Here is a 22,651-nt window from a genome sequence, read left to right on the forward strand (position 1 = left end):
GTGAAATCCCTTGCTTATTTAACACTTATTCGTCCCAAATTAGAATATGCATGCGCGATCTGGGACCCTAAGCTTTCCACTACTCTCGAATGTGTACAAAATCGCTCAGCTCGTTTCATTTTCTCAGCCTATTCTTAACATGTAAGTGTAACTGAACTAAAGCGCAACGCTCATCTCACAACCTTAGCGAACCGCCAAAAAATTTCCAGACTGTGTCGGTTTCGTAAGTTCTATTATCATCCATTTCTTAACTCCATTATCAGCCCCGCACATCGCATCTCCAAACGCACAAACCACGGGAAGACCGTTTATACCCTCCCCTGCCCTCTCTTCTGCGTATCTGCCATCATTTTTCGTTCACACAGCAAGGGACTGGAATGGCCTGCCAAACGCATCGTGGATTAGATCGACTCATCGTCATTCAGATCGTTCATCGAAGAAATTTACTGCTGAATATTCCCCCCCCCCCCCCCTTTCTGTAATACCCCTTCAGTGGGACCTTTGGGGTACTAATAAATAAGTAAATAAATAAATAAATAAATAAAAATAACGACAAAAGTGTTGTTCGGCTGAAGGGTCTTTCTATAAGGCAAGAAGCAGGGCCGCATTAGACTCCCCTTCCTCAACCTCTGTCTCTTTTTCGGATTTTTGTACACCAGGATCGTCGTTTAAATGCAGTTGTTTTTTTATTTGCTACTAGATCATTCGGTTTTCGAGAACGCTGCTGGACATGAAAATAAAGGCCATAAAAAGAAGTGTCCTTGACGCATGGCCAGCATGGCTGTATGCTGTCGCCCACGCACTTTGGTGCAGGCTGCCCCTACGGGTGTTGCATCTATGTATAGACAGAGAATGAATATAACGAAAACAGGCAGTATTGCACTGAAATTACCTTCCATCTTTTTGAGCCTGTGGGATAATATGTGCACTTCCTTTCCTGCCGGGGGGTTCCATTACACACCTTAATCAAAAGAATGCACTAGATGCTCGATCCCCGTTGTTATTGGTCACTGCTAGCATTACCGTTCATGAACTTAATGAGCTCGTCATCTTTGTGCTGCTTGTAGCGTACAGAAGATACACAGACTAACGTGCGATGCAAATTTTATTATGTTTATTTGGCTCTTGTACAGTGCTTTAGCAGCTGCGACGTACGTCAAAAATCCGACAACGTTCGGCAGATGAAGTATATATTACAGTGTCAGCATCTTCTTGAGGAACATGCAAGTGGAGAAATAGATGCGACTTCTTCGGAATATAAAATACAGTGCAGAAAAGCGGACACGACACAAAGGCAAGACAGAACACTTCCGGTTCCTGTCCTGTCTTGCCTTTGTGCTGAATTCGTTTTTCTGCGCCATGCTGTACAAGCTGAACGAACTCGCCCAGCTTTCCTTTATTCTTCGGGATGCGTGAAAGAGACCAGCTTTTTCAGCACCCGATGGTGCTAGTTTAGGCGAAGTCCGTCTCACAATACGTGCCACGCGGAAATGCAACGCTTCGGCGCATGCATAACGATAAGATCCTCTGGCGCCGGGAAAAAAAGAGAGATGTGTTGGGCTGCCAGCCAGGCCATCTGACGAGCGACTTGATCACAGCGGCACTGCCCTGACCTTGACGCCATTCTTGATCTTCAGAATGATGGGGTTCATCTCGATGCTTGGCGGGTCCTGTGATAAAAAGGAAATATGAAAGTATGAATGCATCCTCAAGAAGTGTTGATCAGCGGCAAAAGTCGATTCAAGTGCACCTGTCGCGCAGAACATGTTGTTGCGAAAGCAACACTACGCGAGTCGCCGAGCCATTTCGCGGAGCTGAGGAAAGGCCACACTCTACTGCAGGCTATATTTACTGCAGCTTGCACGTCCAGAGATTGCTGCACGGTCAAGGTTAACGTCCGGTGATATTCCAAGTGATGCCTTGCGTTGTCCTCGGGGCGCTAAAATGCGATACTGTTGCCTAAAGTCGACCGTTGTCGAACGTACTTTACCGGAGAAGATGCAGTAGAGATGACACAGTAGGCCATAGAAGCAAAGTGAAATACTGAGGATCGTAAAAGGGACACTAGGTCTGACTGCATGGCTAGTGGCTACTAAAGATATATTGCAGCGTATGCTGTTCCCGCCCCGCCCCACCCCCCCCACCCCCCCCCCCCCAAAAAAAAAAAAAAATGTGCAATTTTTTTTACCCCAAATACCTGAAAGTGTAACCTTTTTGTGACATTTTGCCCAATATCAGAAAAACCAAAGATAGAGGGCTGATATTTCTTCCGACTTGGTCTGCATAAAGATGTAAAGCTACTGAACTACAAAGACACCTGCGAAGTCTATAGGTTTCCTTCTATGAGTGTCATTCTGCAGAACAAAACAAATAGCTATAGTTTTGGGTGAAAATTGCGAAACTGTTATTTTTGAAGCAAAGCAATAAAAACAGGTATACCCCTGGTCCATGTATATGAAGAGGAAACAGGGAGTAAGATAAAGAAACCAAATGAGCCGGCCGACTTGCCCCAGTTATTGTTTGCAGCAATAATTAATCATCTGGCTGTTCCTGACTATGTTAACGTCTTCGGCAGCAAAAAACAAAAAAAAAAAACAAACCAAGAATCCGAATTTTAAAAATTTCTGTCCACCTGATTCAAACTCGTCACGTTCACTCCGAGGACTGGTTGCCACCGTTTTGAACTGAATCGCGATGTACCCTAGCCTCTGAGATCCGCGAAATATTTTGGTGTCGATTAGCGCAGTTTACTTGCGAAGTCGGCCATTGATGGCGACAACTATATTTCGTTTCTTGGTCTTATCTAGGTTATCAAAGCAGCCTATTTGGTGGGAGTGGTCTCTGTAATTAAACGCAGGGCACCCCATCGACACAGGTCAACTTTAATTTGTCCGCAGAGACCCTTTAAGTACGCTTCAAAACACATGGGAAGTAGAGAGCCTACTTTGTTCCCTTAGAAAGGCGAAAGATTGATACGTGACTGCGGAGAAGCCTCTCTGAAGATGCCCCCAAACCGCAGGAAAAACCATTAGTGCAAATAAAGTTTTCCCTTCCTTCCCTTAGAAAGGCGTTTATCTTATATCTGCCCGTTTAGAAAGCTTAAGTTATCTTGCGTTTATTTCCTTCTTTGTAGGTTGATGTATGCCATGATAAAAGCCCTTGAGATACAAATAACTGATAATATTGCGAAGAAGTTGTGCTGTTTCTTTCTCACAGAAAGCAGCCATTATATGGAGACATGAATCCACCCACCTTCTCGCTGTTCTCGGTCTTTTCGAGCCTGTATTTCCGCAAGATGTGCGCGAACGTGTAGCGCAGCTCCATCTGGGCGAAACGCATGCCGATACAATTGCGTGGACCGTTGCCGAAGGCTTGCATGGCCATGCTGTTGATCCGCGACTTATTCTCAGGAAGGAACCTGCGGAAAGGAGTCGCAGTGTTTCCATTCGTGTCGCTCGCGCTTTCATGCATTCGTTCAAAAAAGTACGCAGAGGATGCTCTGGTCACTTCTGGCGGGGGCTTATGCTTTATTTTTGGCGATAGAAAAAAAAAGATCTAACGCCGGACATTGGTTCGTCAGACGCACCATCAAAGTGCTATAGCAGACAGGATGATGCGCGATGTGTAAGTCAGCCCCTCATCCACAGTGGATGAGATCAGTAATGCAATTCACCTCAACAATTTGTCTGAACAAGAAAGCGTTCTTGCTAAATTGAACATTGGTATAAATGAAGCGAGACCGTTTTAGGACGAGTCCTTTCGGTGGCGTAGTGAGGCACTACCATCATACGTGTTCAAGTTGAATTCATCTCCAGTCTCCTTTTTTCCTCGCTCTTATCTGGCTTACCTGTTGATAGCCATGACTGTGATCAATTGCGGCCCCACTCTTATGAATGGCGTCCACTGGCGCATCCCGCACTTAGAAGCGCCATAGCTCGCACTATAAACACAATAATATGCAGAGAATGTGTGTGTCTGCAAATTCACGCTGGCAAATTTGACGTTTGTGGCCATCAAACCGCAGTACAGCGTTAATGAAGCGCACAGCTCTGACATTTACTACATTGTATGCGTCCTAGAACTCTCCTACCCTGCAAATGCAATACACGTAGGCTATAACGTGTACAATTGTTGTGCGCCTTCATGTCGCCGCTGCCATGCTTTGCTGGAGAGGAGCGCTCTGAGCGCTCATTAGCCGACCTCAAGCGTTACCCGGAGAGCTAAAAACGCTCCTTTAATGTCCCTGCACATCCTTCCCAAGAACATGGCACTGAAGGATGCTTTCAACTGTACAACAGTCGACTTACCTGTCCGGATCGAATCGTTCCGGCTGCTCCCAGTGTCGGGGGTCGTGGTGAATGTACTCGACAGCGGCCATGACTGCGGTGCCGGCCGGAATGCGAATCTTGCCGTACTGCTTGTCCACCACGGCCTCACGGGTCACGAAGCTACACAAGAATAAGAGACAGTGAGTCATAGTTGAAAATGAGAGATATGCCATCGACTGAGTCATTGCATGCGATCTTTGAGCAGCAGGGACGAATTCCAAGAGAGCAGACATTAGGGGACTGTGGCGTTAGTTTCCGTTACGCTGTGGAGAATGTACTGCGTCCCGAACAAAGGAGAGGCCATCCACTCTTCTGCTATGAGTCCCTAAGCCTGATCAGCGCTTTATAGAGGAGGCGCAGGCCTGAGCCTTAGACATGTGCCTGACGATCATATGTTTAGCATTCTTGGCCAAAAGTTTTTAATATTAGAAAATTGTGAGGTACTGTTGAGAAAATATTTAAGGTAATGACCCGTTCTTCCTATGTGTAGCTGAATCTTTTTTTTTTAAGTTTTCCACCGCTTGCATTGAGAAGTTAAGACTGCCATAGAAAACCAATGGGGAACGCTTTTGACGATAGCAAAAACGTTAATAGTAAAAAAATGCAAGCCTGGTGGATGGGAGATCTGTGGGTGTACTTATTCTTGTAGTGAGATCTTACAATATATGGAAAAATAATGCGCTCATAAAATACTTCCCGTTTAAAAATGCCTTTGTCCTGATTTGTGGGTATGGTATGTTCTGGTTTCAAGGTTGCTCTCGTTCTCGCTATTACGGCAATGCAATATCACGAGGAGAATTTGCAGGAAAAGACTGCCCGGTAAACTGCGCACGCAAACTTTAGGTTAACAAACGCATAGGGACACAAACTTTACCTTAACAAACGCACAGGGCTGGTAAAAAGTTCTTAGGCCACGTAGTCTGCTTTTGAGCCTTGTAGTGGGGAATTTACGGCACTCCCGGCGCTCTGAATCTCCGGGCAGGTGAGAAGGCTCATCCCCATCTATGAATGCCTTAATAGCTTCATATGTGCCGCAAGTTCCAGAATATAAGGCACAAAAGAATGAGGACTTTTGTCCGACCCCGTACTTTCTTCCGGAATGAGCATGCCGCTGTATTTCTGAGCAGAATGTACCAAAGTCGGTTGTGAAAGTGCACGAATGAGATATGTTTGGCACGTTCACCCTACAGATATGGGCTTGGCTGGCAAGTGAGCTTTATAGTCCAAGGTTCGACGGAACACCGTCTGGTCAGGGCGAAGCATGATTTATTCACAAATGAAAATTGGGTCACTGACCAAGTCGAAAGATGAAAATGACGTTTCGGTTCCCATACGGGGCCCTTGTTCACAATAAGGCTGTCACAGAAGAAGGGATGGTTATATACTCTTCAGAATCTTCTGCAATCTTAGCCTTAGATTGCAGAAGATTGCAGAAGATTCTGAAGCGTATATAACCATCCCTTCCTCTGTGACAGCCTTATTGTGAACAAGGGCCCCGTATGGGAACCGAAACGTCATTTTCATCTTTCGACTTGGTCAGTGACCCAATTTTCATTTGTGAATAAATGAAGTGAGGCTTTGCGGTACCATGTGGCGTCGCTGTGTTTTCATTCTCTCGGACAGGAGGGACAATGTGCTCAAGTTATGACACGGGGACCCCGTAAATCAGCAGCATATGGTCGATGCAGTCAGTGGATAAAGTTCATAGCGGGGATAACAAAACGCTGATTGACTAAGCTTTGACAGATATTAGTTTGGGCTTAAAAAAGAAATAAGAAAAAACTGCCCTGCAGTCGGATACAACTTAAGTCTGCAGTGAAGCTCCGCCCACATTCAGCCTTCGCGCACAGAACTCCTCCACGACGAAAAAATAGTCCGCTGCCTGACTATTACCTGCCTGCTTATTACCTGAATAAGAAGCTTGTCACAAGAAAAAAAAAATTAATTATGAGGTTTAGAATTTTGATGCGTGGATGTTTGATATAGTCAAACATTAAAAAATCTGTTTTCGTTTACTGTTGCGATTGGCCAGCGGAGTAATACAGGACATCGCGGATCGCGACCCAGTGTTAGGAATTGCGGTTTTGTTAAGTTGTGTCCTACTATAGCCCAAGCAGACGCGGACAGTGAACAAAAATGCGACATAGAACGCTCTGTGTAGCGTTCTGTGTCGTCGTTCATGCTGTTCACTGTTCACTGTCAGCGTTCTCTTGCGCTAGCACCTTGCCTCTTGCGGCGAACGTTCAAAACTCATAGTTGTAGGGTCGAGATGTAGAACATGTACAGGGTCGGTCAAAAGCTCCCAGGCCACAGGGTCTACTTTTCAGCGGTATATCCGGACACTTAAGGTGCCGATAAAGCTATCAAGGTTCTCAGAGGTTAGAACCCTCTACAGATATTTAGCACGTCGGGGGAGTCGTAACTGCCTGTATACTGCTCAGAAGCAGACCCTGTGGCCTGGGAACTTCTGACCGACCTTGTACCTACAAACCTGCCCTTCGCAGTCGTTTGCAGGGCTGTATCGCTGTAGGCGTATATCCAAGGGAGAAAACGGCTGTCCTATATAAGAAAGCACCAAGTGGTGCAAGAGCTATCTCCTTCGGCCTATCTTTTAACTCACGTGAAATTCATGCGGAAAGATGTACTCACGCGAATGCAGGTGGATACATCCTCATGGTTTCTTGAATGACAGCGTTCATGTAGGTAAGCTTTTGGATGGTGGAGTACGTGATCGGTTCCTGCAGGACAAATGGGTAGGAAAATTAATTCAGGTTGTATACTTTTACCGAGACTCTGAAGCAGATCACTGATTTTGCTTTTTTTATTTTTATAAATGACTTACCTTGTAACATCACCTGTAACCTACGTTTGTATGCTGATGACTGCATGTTGTATCACAAAATATCCTGCCTTGATGATCACTTATACCTTCAGAAATCATTTTCAGAATTTAGCTCTTGGTGTGCTACATGGCAAATGACTATTAACATCCGCTAAACGGTTGTTATGACTTTCACTAATAGAACGACACCTTCCGTGTTTACTTACACAATTAGCAATACCCCCATCCAGAGTGTGAGTCAATACAAATACCTCGGTCTTATTTTCACACCCAGTATGTCATGGTCCAAACATATAGATTTCATAACCTCAAAGGCACTTAAAAAGTTAGGATACCTCCGTCGCACAATAAAAGCTGCTCCTAGAGATACGAAACTACTAATGTTTAAATCGCTAATCCGTCCACTACTTGAATACGCCTCCCCTGTATGGAACCCGCACAAGCAACGCGAAATTAACCAAATCGAGGCAGTGCAGAAGAAAGCCGTTCGCTTCATATGCCACCGGTTTAGTAGAGATTTTTCGCCTTCCACACCACTTTCATCACTGGGCCTGCAACCACTCTCATCTCGACGAAGGACTGAGTCTTTAAAATTTTTGTATTGCATTATTAACTCTTCCTGCCGGACCTCTGCAAATGATTACCTAATCCCTGCTATGCCATCTAAAACTAGAAGTCACCACAGCCTAAACATCACGCCTTATTTTGCCCGCACGGACAATTTCAAATAGTTTTTTTTTCGCGTGCAATCGAATATTGGAATTGTTTACCCGGTTCTACTCGCTCTCTTCCTTTAGAGCTGTTTTTAGCGGCTATTCAATAGTTTTCCGTTTTTCTTGTTTTCACTCGTACTGTTTCGGATGTTTGCCATTGTTGTGCTCCATGTTTTCCTACATTGTTGTTCACACCCACCCCTGCAATAGCCCAATAGGGCTGCAGTATGTATAAATAAAAATAAATAAATAAAAAAACAGCAACAAGACACTTATCACTGGAACCAGAAAAACATAATTCTCCGGACGCTGATTTATCCAGGTGTTATGTTTTATTGGTTTACAGTGCTCGTTTTGTTCGCTAGTGTGAGTTAAACCTCACGTGAAAAACAAGAAGCTGTCACGAGAAAATTCAGCTTAAATATTTTGTGAATTTCCTAGACCATCATTCACGAGATTTATACAGCTTTCGAAATTTGTGCGATAATAAGTTTCACATGGTATGGGGCTCGCATAAATGATCGAAAACGCTATAATCCAAAGACTACCTTGCCAGGTGAAAGTTCTTGTGTCGGTCGTCTATTTTGACTACTTCCCCAGGAAAGCGCCTGAGACCACGGGGTCAAAAACAATCAGTGGCACCTCCTGGGCCGTTGGTTTAGATTTGCATTTCTCTTTGCAAAATACACCAAATGTATTGATGCCACAAAATACTTTTTTAACACAGCGTTTGAAACCATGCGCAAACGTCTGAAAGGACATAAGCGTATTTAGCAAAAAGTAGGTGAAACTATCAGAAACCCATTACAAAGGTTCGGAATGTCGTTATCGAGGTTGTGCGCAAATACTGATAACCCGAGGCAGATTACCAGGATAACCTCATTTGTGTTGGAATCGATTTGTGGACGGCTCACTTCTATTTCACACTTCTGTTCAGGTGTGATTTGTGCTAATAAGCGCACTGAGGATAGTTGTGCCGAAATGTTTGTTAGCATTTTACGATGAAAGGGTATGGTGTAAAAAAACCACGAAAGCTTAGTTATTTGGTCTACACGACTCGGAGGCCAATATTCATACACTGAGAATATATGGAAATGGAAGTGCGGATTTAGTAACAATTAAGTGGTTGTGTCGGCAGAAACATCTTCAAATCTGGGCTACTGCAGTACTTACGCATCATGGTGTTATAAGGTTCAGTGCGAATGCAGCACGAAAGCTGACTACTCGAGAGCATAAGATTAAAACCATCGAATTCATACTATCTGGTAACCATGAGCAGTTTCTGTGTTCATGCTGTGGTTTAAAATAAAACGAAATAATGCCTGTTTTACATCCATTACGGCGTATGAGTTGTACTTCGATTTGAACTGACCATATCATTTCCTTATTCTTATGAATGGTTGACAATGCAGTCGTGTGTTGTCTCCAAGTTGCGAGGTCGAGGCAGCTTCTAAATGTAGGCGAGTGTTATACTCACGTCGGGTCCCAGAACCGAAAGCAGTTCCTCCCTCATCCTCTCCTGCACTTCCGGGTGGTGTGTCATCATGTGCGTCACCAGTGCCATGGTGTTGCTCGTCGTCTCGAACCTGTTCAGGCGGAGAGGCATAAAGGGAGAATATCTCAAGAAAGAATAAATTTCCGAAGCAAATAAAATATAAACTTATGTAACAAATAATTTACAGAGATGTCTAATTACTTTACGTGTTAGCAGTGCGATACTATTAGAAGCCGTTGGTGGCTTTACCAGAATTCACGTCACTTCCGGCCTGGTGACGTCACCTTCCTCCAGTAAACGGGAACTATCTTCTGTGTTGATGTCTCTTCTCTCCAGCCAATGGGCGAATTTTTTGACAGACGAATAATTTTTTTTCTAGATTAGACTTTTAATGCTATCACATTAATAAGATGAAGAAAATTAAACAGACCCAGTTGGGGTCTCCATAGAACACACCTGCAGTGTTATCCTACGTGGCTAATTAGATTACACGGTTGTCGGCGTCGCACTGACAAGAATAAAGTTGTGTAGCGTTGACTGAGCAGACTTTATCAACTTGGGTAACCAGAATGTCCACCAAAAAACCGCGACCAATCACGGTTAGGGTTTACATGAGAGGAGTTTTGTGAATAAAGCCACTGGTATGCCCATTAGGCCTAACTGGTTGATCCTGTTTAATGCATAGAAATGAATAAAAACTAAGAAGATAGTGATGGCCAGCGCGGCGTACCCAGCGACGAGGACGACAAATGCGTTCTGTGTGATGTCGTCGTCATCCAAGACAGCCTTGTTGAAGATGGACAAGTTCCCTTCTGCATGAGACACACAGCGACCTTTTTAGCTGAGAAGAATTTAGGCAAAACACACGCATGTATTAAACAAACAAGAAATTATCTAAATGAGTAGTGTATAAACGAAAAGAAAGAAGACAAGGAACGAACAACAACTCATCTGTCCTAGCTGTTGCTACGCAGTCTAAATATAACAACCATAAAAAAATTTATTTTATTCTGTTCGACGATGATGTGAAGTTTTTGCCTGTGTCCAGTTCCGTGATCCTACTGCAATGGCTGCAACCAACTTTTCTCGTGCGCTACTTTCACTGATCAGTCAGAAGCAACTTTTCTTGATTCGGATCTGTGAAGAGACAAACTTTTTTTTTATTGATAGGCAGTCTAGTGATTTTGAGTTTTCTACGCTAGCGTCGACCATAACTGACAACTTCTTTAAGTGTCAGTTACACAACAGTGAACCACAGAGATACGAATGCTTAACGCTGGTCAGCGTACGACTGCTTTGGAGGCACACAGCTTCCTTTTTCAGACTTTTGCTACGTGAATGTGACATCTAGTGCGTTGTTTTCGGCCACGGGAATATGCTTTAAACATGAAGACGCCCATAGGAGAGCGAAAAGGCGGCAAGCTGTCCTCAAGCGCATTTTCTTTCATATAAAGGAATGCGCAAGAGGACCGTTTACACTCTTTTTACACCTTTCTTTTTAAAGCATACGGAAAACTTTAGAGGATATCTGTGAAGCTTTGTTTACCGCGAACCATTCGATGTAGGTGCAGGGCCTAAATTTACCACCTTGTTGAAAGAGAATCTTAAGGCTAATTGCAGCAGATAAATTACCAGTATTTCCTATTTAAGGACGTGCAGCTCCTGAAGCGTAGATAAGAGTTCTAGTACAGCGGTGCCTGCTTCCGATTTCAAATGCCCGCGGGTCTTTCGTTGAGCATCTTTAAAAGCAAGCTGCTCTTGTTTAACATGAAGCTAGACACCTAATCACTTGACGCCGCTCAAAAGTGCCCGGCGCAAATCTTTCTAGTGTGTTGGGATGGCTGAAGAATGGAGACGCAGTTGGCTCAGATTACGGCGGTAGGGATTTATGTCATTCAAGCACTCACCAGTGACTGCTCCACTGGGCAGTTCCTGCTCGTTGTCATCCGCGGCTGTGAGTTGGGTGGATGTGACCGAGCCGAGGTCGACGCGTGACTCCTTCGCGTCGATCATGAGCTGCAACAGGTCCTTCTGGCGGAGCTACAAAAGGGTGGGTCGAACAATGAAACAATAATATCTATATTTCCCGATCATTCAGGGAACTTTCGCTATGCTCAGACCACTGAGAGGTCGGCCGTTATAGTTGGTGATAGTGCAATGCGATGATGCTATGTAGTCACTTTCAGGGACAGGCGGGGATTTTGTGAATGTATTTCTTCCCGATGAATCAAAAGCTTCTAGCAACGCAAAAAATGCATAAAATTAGATGTCATACATTGCAACTAAAACAATACTCAGGAAGGTATAGATTCATGTAAAAAAATCCATGCATTTAGCATGTCAACTTTAAAAGATACATCATTATTTAAGTAAATATTAAGGCTAAAGCCTTTAATGCCTCATGCTGTCGTTAGCAATTCGTGCCGGCAGCCGTGTCCTGTCAACAGATGTGTCCGCGTTTTGATGGGTGTCCACCGAGATATGTGCGACAGTTAATGCGTGATTTCCTTTCCTCAAATACAGTTTTCAGTTTCTTCATTACGACCCCTCTTCCTTCTTTCACTGCCACTTCCTCCCTTCCTGTACGGTGCGGTTCAGGTGTCCACCGAGATGACTGAGAATTACAGCGCCATCTCCTTTCCTCAAAAAGCGTTGCGTTCAAAGGGCAAGGCATCGCGCAGAACGGATGGTGGCGTTCCGTGGACTCCCTGGCAGCGCTACAATACGCTGTCGCGTTGCACTCCTAAAGGCGAAGCTTAAGCACCATTAATTGGCAGTCAATTAGTGCTGAGAGATTAATCAGTAATTAGTAATTAATTAGTAATTTGCCATTACTTCGTCATAAATTATGTGGGACTTTACCAGTGGTGACGTCACCAGTGTCACATAGGCAAAGGGGTGCGGAAAACGCTTTGGCCTCTACGTGCTTTAGACAGTCAAAGTGCCCCCTGAATTTTTTTTACCTTCTTCACTGACTGCATTTTGAATACGTCACACTCTAGGCTATTAACCACTGAGGCCACAGGTCGTTCTGCTCCATGAAATTTTCTAATCGGGCTTGTGTACGCAGGACGTGATGCTTCGCCTGCAACATGACATTATAAATTCGAGATCCAAAGACGCGAAGGTGATTTTAGGTTTAGATCTAACCAAAGCCTTCGACAATGTTAAGCATGCGGCCGTCCTTGCGGGGCTTCAGGACATAGGTGTTGGCGAAAGGACGTATAATTACATCAAGGATTTCCTGTCGCACAGGACGATAAAACTAAAATTTGAGGACTTAGAATTCCCCAAGGTTTACCTGGGAAGTAAGGGAACGCCACAGGGATCGGTGCTCTCCCCCTTCCTTTTTAACGTGGCAATGAGGGGCCTTCCCGCCGCACTCAGGAATATAGACGGCATAAAATTTAGCTTGTACGCAGATGCCATCAACATATGGTTGAACAGTGGTAGTGACGGTAGCATAGAAGAGCGGCTGCAGGCAGCGGCAGACACTGTAATGTCCTACGCGGCCGAAAGGGGCCTTGTGTGTTCGCCGCAGAAATCGGAACTCTTTGTTTACAATCCGAAAGCGCTCCGGTGCAAGCGCGACTGGAATTTTGAAATTAAGGTAGAGGGCAAAGTTGTACCGAAAGTTAGTCACATCAGGATCCTCGGACTTTTTATCCAAGAGGACGGTTACAATGAAGGAACGATCAAGAAGCTCAGCAACTACGCTGCGCAAGTAACAGGGATCTTCAGGAGGGTCGCGCTGAAGGGCAGGGGCCTCAAAGAAAGTAGCCTCTTGAAACTGACGCAGGCGTATATTATTAGCCGAATATGCTATGCCACGCCATTCCTCGATATTAGGGTAAACGAGAGAGAGAAGATCGACGCAATTATTCGGCGTTGCGTCAAGAGGACGCTGGGCGTACCTATCTCCACCTCTACAGACCGCCTGTTGGAAATGGGGGTGCATAATACTTGGATTGAACTAGCCGAGGCGGTGCGAATCGCCCAGCTCGAAAGACTGAGTACAACGAATACGGGCCGGACCATCTTAGAGTGGGTCGGCCGAAAAGTAGGTAGGGGCATATGCGACAAGGTCGCCCTACCGCCACAATGTCGCCAGAATATCATCGTTCCCCCCCTCCCCCGCAACATGCACCCAGAACATCACAGGGAAAGACGGGAGAAGAGGGCGGAGGCGCTGGTTAAAAGGGCCGGGAACTTCAGGGCAAATGAGGTTGCATACGTGGACGCAGCGAGTGGCAGGTCGGGGGCGGCGGTCGCCTCAGTAGTCGACGGCCGAGGTGCACCAGTCGCCGCCGCCTCTATTAGGAGTAGAAACATAGATACGGCCGAGGAGGTCGCAATAGCGCTTGCTTGCGCCGGAACCAAGGCTAGTTTGATTCTTAGTGACAGCAAAACAGCAATCTGCAACATCGGAAAGGGCAGGGTCTCGCCAGAAACGGCTTGAATTCTGTCCGCAGCCAAAATTGATCGCAAGATCACCTCAATTTGGGTCCCAGCACACACATCCGTCCCCGGTAACGAGGCGGCCCACATGTTAGCCCGAGATCTCTACTTCCGGGTAACTGTAGAGCCACCCGACCCCCAGGGGATGGACGAACGTTTGCAAACATACGCGGAAATCGCCGTGCACTACAGGTTAGGCAGGCGTCTAATGCCACCACCAGATCCAAACTTAACCAATACAGAGGCCATCGCCTGGCGACGATTACAGGCCGGAAATTTCGTTAACCCTGTCTGGTTATTTCAAACCACGTTAGACGATAAAAAAGCTGACAAATGTAAGACCTGCGGAGCGAGGGGGACCCTCGATCATATAATTTGGCAATGCCCTGGATCCCCGGGTGCTGAGGACAATATTAAGAGTAGAGAAGCCTGGGAGGCCCTTCTGCGAAGCGAGGTCCCCGCCGACCAGAAACGAGCTGTCCGCCTGGCGGCTGAAGGCGCGAAGAGACAATGTATCTTCGCCAGTCTTTAGTCGCGGAGGTCCCGTCCCCTAGGCCTGCGTGCCAGGGACGGGGAGTAGGGGGCCTCCTACATCGGTGGAAACAAAAGTTGTTATCATCATCATATTAACCACTGAGGTCTGCGAACAGGCTTGTAGTCGCAAGATTCTTTATTTTTTTAGTGCGAAATTACTCATACGCTAACCAACACCAAGCACTAGTCTATCGCAGCAGCCGAACATGCCTCCTATCAAACTGCAACCAACTCTTGTGCCGTGTATTGCACACCGTCTTCTTTGTACGTTAATACTGTTTCATGTGTGCTGGCCTGTGCTTTCACACTGTAATCGGTTTGGCCAAGTTAAAATAACCGTGACACTTTTTTTTTATTCTCGCACTGCTTGAAGGTTAAAGATATACCAACCAGCCCAAATGCAGCACGTGAGCACATTGTCGTCCTGTTTAGTCACTGAGCACACCGCTTGTGCGTAAAGTTTTCCAGCGCTGTCACAGTTTCCACCAGAACCGGACCTACTGATGACGCATCAAGTATCGCTGAAAGACCTTATGTCGGATTTCCCCGCCACCATTTACGTGAAATTCTTCATGGAAGACCGGATTGTGGTGAACTTCTGCGTAAAGCTTAGTTTATGGCAGCCACATCAAATACATGCGGTTCTCTGCTCGGGAAATCCTTGACCATTTCCGCTCCTTACCGACGAATCCTGCTGTCGCTGCGTGACAATTCGCTTGCACTTCTCTTGGACCTCGAGGAAAGGGTGGACGCCGTTGTTTTGGTACCGCAGCCAGCGGGAGTTGATGAACTTGAGCAGCGCCGCAGAGCCCGGAAAGGCGGCTGGGCAAAGCACGAAATGTTTTTCACTACACAGCGGGGTCGCACATGAAACAGTAACCTTGTCTGGAAACTCCCTGCCATGGCTTGAACTATTGCAGCAAGGACATGTATGCAGGCAGTGCCCTAAGATAGATGAACGGTTACATAACAAGACAGGCAGGTAATGTTCCCCCAGCCACGATGTCTTAGTGGTTATAGGTTTCGGTTGCTGTCCCCAAAGACGCGGGGTAGACTTCCGGCCGCGGTTGAGGCATTTGGGGCAGGCGAAATGCGGAAATGCCGTGTGCTGTGCGATGTCAGGGCAAGAACCATAGCTGTTCTAAATTAATCAGGAGTCAACACTATGGGCTTACTCACAAAGACTACGTGCAGCTTTGGGACTTTAAACCGCATATGCCCTACGAGATAATGACGCGTAAAAAGGAACTGCCAATGGATGTGCATGCAATAACTGCACCTGCATTACAAGCTGCGCAATACCCACACACAATAGAGTACACAAAATACGTACACAATGGACACAAACACACGAGAAAAATACCATCTGCACAAGACCTACACCATACGCAATACAAGCTTCCAAGCTGCAATAACAGCTCGAAGAGAAGGAGAACTGTTCTGGCCCCGAGGCACCGCCAGCGTGTGAGTGTGGTTTCGAGTAATCTATGACAGCACTGCATTAGGAAAGTTCACTTCTCGCACCCGTATATTCCTGTTATGCGTGCATGAGTGGCGGAGCGACCATCGCGCATGAGGGAAACCCCTATCGGCACCGGACCACCTGGCTGATGAATGCAGGTGGTGCTCCGTTAAACTTGACTTCTTCGACACACGTCTGTTGACAAATTTGAGAAATCAGCCGGACAAGAAATTTTCGGAAGCCCTCTGCACAGAGGGGTTATGATTGCAATAACGATCTGTCAGCAGCAGTATCAAAAAAGAGATAATGTATCTGAAATTTGTTGCTGGCGTGCATGAGTGAACATGTTTCCGTTGTTGCCTACAATGTTCTGGTGTGGGTACACATTCTCGCTTTCCTAAAAAAAATTAAAGAGAAAAATCTCTACCGCTCCTGTGTGCTTGGTCCGCGCCATTCGAAAGCGCTGAAAGTATCATTCCGAAGGACATCGCTTCCGTCTCTTCCTTTGCTAGATATTCCTTCATTTGTGGTAGAATGTATTTGCAAAGCATAATGTAATGTTTTGCGAAAGATATGCCAAAAACTTTGAGATCTTGATTTTAATGGCTCTTTCACATAACGGAGACATAACTCGAATTGCGTATAGCTGAGCTACTATGCCATGGCAGGGACTCACTTAGCAACACGGCAATGACGGAGAAGGCGCAGCCAAACAGCATTCGGCAGCACACCAGGAAGCCGTGGCGCGGATGGTCCTGCAGGTTGTAGTCGATGCCCATGGCGCTCTTGCAGACCACGTCCAGGGCTAGCGCAGCGTACATCTCTCCTGCCTCGAACTCCTCGCCCGTCTGCGCCTTCCGGTCGATCTTGGAGACCAGTTTCTCCACGGCTGAGATGATGCCTGGAGACATCTAGTGGTGGTACGGAAAGCGAGGCGAATACCATTAATGTGCTTCGTTTTCTTGAGAGCGTGGAAGACTTTAAGGCCAATCTGTTTTACATTCGAATTGCCCTACTGCATGACAGCTTAACTGTATTAGGGTATTCCTGTTTGCAGTAGTTATCTTCGTGTTGCACCTGTATTAACGGAGCTCCCATAGATGCCCATGTGTACGTACTCTTCGAAGTTATCATCTACGCTCGCGAATACATCGCAGTTCGCGTATTATCCAGGTGAGTTGTGTTATCCAAGTATTGCGGATATAGGCTCTCACAGAAACCCATACATTACAGCGCTAGCTATATAAGACGTTGGACCGTGTAATGACCTTTGATGTCTGCACACGTGCGGAGGAAAGCACAGGTGCAGTGCAGGCGTGCATTTACTCTGCACACGTGCACCTCTGCAGATGGGCAAGAAAGAGCGGACAGAATGAGACCGGACACGGGAAACTCAAAGTGTAAGCATGTAACTCATTTCATGCTTTATTAAAAGGAAGGTTGTTTAAAACGTCAGTAAATATGCAACAGCTTTCAGAAGAAAGTGGCATGTCTTTTGGCAAATGGTTAGTCTGAAAATAGATAAATAAAACGTCTTGGGGATCAATGCGGGTCACTCACCTTAGCCAAAATAGAAAGGAAAAAATAACTTAAGAAAGACAGAGACAAACACCACCACATTGGATTTTTGTCCCTCTGTCTTTTTGCACTGTCTGCTCTTTTCAAATGTTGTGGCTATGAATTAGTGACTGGCCCAATCACTGGCCCGATCAGTCACTCTTGCCACTCACCATCTTGAGCTTGTTGGTGGTGAAGGAAGGCGTGAGGACGCTGCGCACCTCCTTCCAGCGGGTGGCGGTGAGCTGCAGCAGGCCCTTGTTGTGCGGGCTCGGGGGGCGCTTGGCCTGGAACAGCAGCTGCGGGGAAACGCGGCGCGAGGCATAAGGGAGAGCGAACAGCCATAAAGGAAGAATCATCGTGAGATTGACGAGCGTTGCCAAGTACGAAGCACCAGGCGTCTAATTTTGCAGAATTATTGCAGCGAAATCTTGGTGCACAGCTGCGGCTCCTGTAGTTTTAATCCATTTGCTTAGCCGCAGAAAGGGACTAGTTGTGGCCGGTGCTTATTTTCGTGATAATTTCTTGCCTTGCTGGCGTGAACACAGAAGGCATGACGGCTTGTTGTAGTACTTTCCCGCGCGTCACTCTCTCTGAGGCACTATTGTAATGACAATCTTCCAAAGTACTCTGGAAAAGTGCCCGGCGAGAAATTCAGTAACCGTTTCTGCCCCACCTTAAGCTGTTAGAGGCAAGTTAAAGTTTGCGACCACTATGACACCTTGTACGAAATTTTGCACTTATGTATAAATGGTGCGCAATGTGCCGTTCACTTTGGAAATGAACTGGCTTTTGTTAGGTTTCGGTTAGGTCAGACGTTACTTAAGCAAGCTGATGCAGCGCTGCAGGAATGCTGACTTACGCCTCTGTCAGTGAAGTCTTGGAAGTCCTTGATTTGAATCTGCTTGAGCAATTCCAAATCAGCCACAAGGATGACAGGCCGGTAGCCGTTGTAGTACCTGAAAGATGAGGGATCAGTATTCGTTAACTCTTGTGAATCAGTTACTAAATTATGTTTTGTGAACAGCGATCCCTCATGCCCTGGCTCTTTATTTTTTCATTAATTACAAATTACAGACGCTGAAAAGCTCTCTCTTTTATGAACCGCACGGCGGCGCCAGTGTGCAGGACAGGCTTCAGCACTTACGTCAGTAAAATGTTCATGAAATGTTGCTACGTGCTACGTAATTGAAATGACTTCAGCGTCCGATTTATTTCTACAGCGTTTTTGAAAATAGGTGAAAATTGTTAATATTTTTGTTTTTCTTAGCACCGGAACAACTGTAGCTTTTGGACGGTGCCATCAAAGAAATTATTGTACTGAATAAATTCAGCAGAAAATCACAAAACTGATTTTGCAGAGTAGTGCAAACGCGATTTGCGAATCTAGAGACCACTGGCGGGACCTTGATGGGAAAAATATGAAAAATGCACTGACTTACCCGACCACGTCACCGTACTTGTCGAGCCATTCGCGGTAAGCTTTTACTGGTGACTGTAAAACAGATACATCATTGATAAGATAAGAAAAAGTTTCATAATTGAAATTTGTACCGATCATTGTTATTAGCAGCTGAGAATGTCAGTACTGTTTACCTCGGACCTGTAGTTTAAGCAACTCTGCCTTATAAATGAAAATCACACAAAAAAAAGAAACGGAGTATTTCGCTCAGCAATGCCGAGTCTCTGGATCTTCATACTTTCTGCCTAACGTATCACACCTGCACGCTTGCATCTAGATGCTTTACAATAAAATGATAGGAAAATAACAGCTGACGGAAAAATTTGGTGGTCGACATGTCATGTGCATTACCGTGACTTGTTTGACGTTTTCGCTATTTTCCGTCCAATCTTTTCGCCTCATCATTTGAATACCGAGTATATTTTGTAATCATTTCAGAAGTCATAACGAATCGCCAACCACGATATTGTACAAGGAAACTTAGGCTCTAGTACTTTTAATGGCCAAATATTTCTAGTTGACACGCCGGTTTATGACGACATTCAGAAGGAATCGTACTATTCGGAATCCTTAAACAGTGCATTTTTTTCACCTTCAGTTCATGAAATGTTGACGACTGGGGCCAGCTAGGTCTTTCAACATTAACAGAAATATTTTTACTATTATCAGGTTGCGGGTAACTTCACTGATTGATTTATTTATAAATAGATTAATCCCACTGAGAACTTGATCAGGGTGTAATTGCAGCTTGCTACGAAATTGTTTATCGGGAAGAGAACGGGAAAAATGTACTTAACCAATTTTCTTAACTACATATAATCTTTTTCTACGCGTGTACAGCCCTTGGCGAAAGCGAAACTTTGGCAGTTGCAACAGTGAAATGGACTGAGAAACATGAGCACATGGAAATCCTAAATGCGCGTTGTTTAGAAACTTACGACTGTAGTTTTACTCTGGTAAACGAAAATGTGAGTGGAAGTTTCGTGCGCAATTTTTTTTTCTGACTAGTGATCAGTCATATACCCCACTGCCACATTTACACATAATCAACATTTCTTTAACCTCGCTGTTAAAATTTCATGACGACCACTCTTTCTTTCAAGATTATTTTAACCTCAGGTGATGCCAGTCTGGGCAAAATGCTCACCTTTTTGTATATTTCCCACATGTTTCCGAAAACGATGTTAGGTGTTGGTCCAGGTATGCCCAGATTCTTGAAAAAATTGAAATGTTCTCGCCTCTTCCTGCAAGAAACCAACGTAACGTTAAAACATGGTCGCGAAATGGAATCACAACCACACCAAAAAAAAAAAATGGCTAACTGCAGGTCACTCTTGAAATTGATGTGATGAAAATCTAAACCAGCCGGTTTCCTGCTTCGCTGCGAAGCCCTTTGCTGTTTGGCCCACTTTGGCTGTGTAATATGATTACTGAAAACAGAGTGATTCGCGATGTAATTTTAGGCCGGTATTACGAAACAATTTCGTTTTGTCTGCCGTTGGTAGCTACTGCCGGTGGCGTCCTAGCCTGCAGCTATAGCAAGCCAATTCATTCCGGTATCAACTTGTGGAACTGAACAATGCCAAAGTGCAGTGACCCTATTCCTTTCACTCATTCGAATTCATAGCATTCTCCGTGCCGAATTGGTGATTGCGATTAAAAAGGTAGCGGAATATAAGGCAGTGGTGACCATCTACAAGGAATCAGAATTGAATGACGATTGAATCGATTACCCGGATCTCGAACCTCGTTTTCACTGTAGGACGTGTAAAAAATAGCTAATGTCGCGTGCGTGACCGTTCCCTTATATACAATGCAGCAGAGTTACATGAATAGTCTTTACCATATATAAAGCTGCTTATTTCACGTAACAAGAAAAATGAAACACGGCGTTGCACTCAATGTGAATTTTGCTGTCGTCGTTGCTTCAAAAACATAATAGAAGGAAGACATTGCGTAGCATATGCCGAAACTGTGAGTCTGTTTCGAATGAAACAGCAAAAAAATAAAAGAAAGCTTTTTGAAACACATTGTTCCGTAAACCATGACGTAGTGGAGAATAGCAATTCCTAAGACCATATCTGTACCGTTGCCCTGCCGTTGTGGTCGAGCTGGAACATTGCTTCAAGTGGCGCGATGGACATTTGTTCCTTTATGCGTAAAAGTATGGACTCGAGCAACCAATAAGAATTATTTCTCTGAGAGCAGAAGGTGCCAATGAAGTTATTTCGAGCAGATCTTTCATTCTAGAAACTTTAACAAACTCCATAACAATGCCAACTGAGCGAATCACAGGAGATTCATTCAAGCACACAAGGCTGGGACATTAAGGCTTCTTAGTCGTGCCAGGTCCAGTCTGTTCAAGGAACCCCCGAAAATGAAAAGGAATTTCAACTTTATCACGAACCCCTACATTTAACGCTTGTCTGAGCACAACCATGAGGCCGCTTCGGCTTTCTTAAATTTTCGTAGTTGGAGAGAAATCATTATAGTCCGTCTATTCAGCGTACGGCCACCCGCCTCATCAAGCCAGTTCTTTTACAATCCGCTTGAACTGACAGCCCTATGGAGGAACCATGGTGGACACTAACAGTATTTACTGCCATGTTTTTATTATTATGCTTGTTAAAGTTTCCGGTTCCTTTAGACTCCGAAAGTACTCACAGCAACCAATGGACGGCGAGAAGGACAACGGTGGCCACGACCAGCTCCCACATGATGGATGTTGTTATCGTCCTAATCCTGAGGAAAAAGAAAAAAAAAAGATAACAGCAGTTGGAAAAGCCAATGCGAAGGACATGATCCAGCTGGGCTCAGTTAGGCAGCAGGTTAATATTGAATACACGCGATATTAAGAGTGAGCCCAGTTAATGTAATATCGCGCACGCTTCGCGATCTTGGGCAAAATCAATTCCACACGGGATCTAGTCGCTATCAGGAGGTCATGTTCTCTCGCTGATAGCGTGTAGAAGCCAGGGGCCTTGTTCTAAAGCTTGCATAGGAAATGGATATCCATTTTCCATTTCATTTGATTTGATTTGATTTATGGGGTTTAACGTCCCAAAGCGACTGAGGCTATGAGAGACGCCGTAGTGAAGGGCTCCGGAAATTTCGACCACCTGGGGTTCTTTAACGTGCACTGACATCGCACAGTACACGGGCCTCTAGAATTTCTCCTCCAAAGAAATTCCAGCCGCCGCGGCCGGGATCGCCATTTCATTTGAATTGTCGTTAACTTGATGGCAGCAACAGACGAAAGCAGCAAGAGGCCAATCACACAGATATCAAGCAGTGGCGTAGCCAGAAATTTTGTTCGGGGGGGGGGGGGGGGGGGGGGGGGGCTGATGTTTCAGCACTGCCTCCTCATATAATTTGTGGAGAGATCAAACGCAATAATAATAAATGCATTGCCACCGACAATGATATTGTGTATTAGTGAACGCTACGCACTGTCTAGACAAGTGAAATATGTATTCTTTAAATAAAAGAATGTATTCGTGTGTTTAAAAATTGTGGCAAACATAACTGATACCAATGCTTCCATGTCCTTGCGTATTTAATAATAATAAGTAAAGAAAATATCACACGAGGTCTAGAGCTATTTCAGTCCGATACGAGCAAAACAGTGCATGCCGCTGATATTGAAAACGTAAAGGCCATGAAATGAACAAGTAGAGGACAAATATTTCAATGAATCCTAGTCGTTGAAGAATCTTTACATTTTTGTACATACGCAACGGCCAGCGAAAAATCTCAATGACGCTGTCCTTCGTTCAGTGTACTGCGCAGCAGCAGCTGTC

At 45.2% G+C, this 22,651-nt stretch overlaps 1 protein-coding gene across 6 annotated transcripts; it reads right to left on the reverse strand.

The window, feature by feature from the left end:
- Window positions 1-1,592: 1,592 nt before the first annotated feature.
- On the reverse strand, window positions 1,593-21,571 carry LOC149360672 (thromboxane-A synthase-like). Of its 6 annotated transcripts, none has more exons than XM_089569370.1 (15): window positions 21,516-21,571; window positions 19,999-20,095; window positions 18,832-18,884; window positions 18,252-18,348; window positions 17,563-17,688; window positions 16,509-16,743; window positions 15,053-15,192; window positions 11,301-11,418; window positions 10,932-10,952; window positions 10,109-10,187; window positions 9,361-9,469; window positions 6,978-7,066; window positions 4,308-4,448; window positions 3,253-3,418; window positions 1,593-1,670 (listed from the first exon to the last, which is right to left on the reverse strand). In XM_089569370.1, exons 1-15 carry the CDS (start codon window positions 21,566-21,568, stop codon window positions 1,593-1,595), a joined length of 1,602 nt encoding a protein of 533 aa, XP_089425496.1. In that variant the 5' UTR covers window positions 21,569-21,571. The 6 variants fall into 6 exon arrangements, with proteins under 6 accessions (XP_089425496.1, XP_089425495.1, XP_089425494.1 ...); XM_089569369.1 differs by lacking the exon at window positions 10,932-10,952 and adding an exon at window positions 11,032-11,037 and having other exon boundaries at window positions 11,286-11,418; window positions 21,516-21,568; XM_089569368.1 differs by lacking the exon at window positions 10,932-10,952 and adding an exon at window positions 14,625-14,627 and having other exon boundaries at window positions 10,109-10,190; window positions 11,286-11,418; window positions 21,516-21,568.
- Window positions 21,572-22,651: the final 1,080 nt, after the last annotated feature.

This window comes from Amblyomma mixtum, chromosome 2 (assembly GCF_055824585.1).
Source record: "Amblyomma mixtum isolate Tamu chromosome 2, ASM5582458v1, whole genome shotgun sequence".
Classification (NCBI taxonomy): Eukaryota; Metazoa; Arthropoda; class Arachnida; order Ixodida; family Ixodidae; genus Amblyomma; species Amblyomma mixtum.

Excerpts from the sequence above, each read along its gene's own strand:
- LOC149360672 (XM_089569365.1), bottom strand. The coding sequence starts at position 21,568 with ATGTGGGAGCTGGTCGTGGCCACCGTTGTCCTTCTCGCCGTCCATTGG. Across the intron at positions 18,885-19,998 it reads TGTGGGAAATATACAAAAAG|TCACCAGTAAAAGCTTACCG; the intron begins GTGAGCATTTTG and ends TCTGTTTTACAG. Across the intron at positions 11,419-15,052 it reads AGCGACAGCAGGATTCGTCG|CTCCGCCAGAAGGACCTGTT; the intron begins GTAAGGAGCGGA and ends ACCCTTTTGTAG.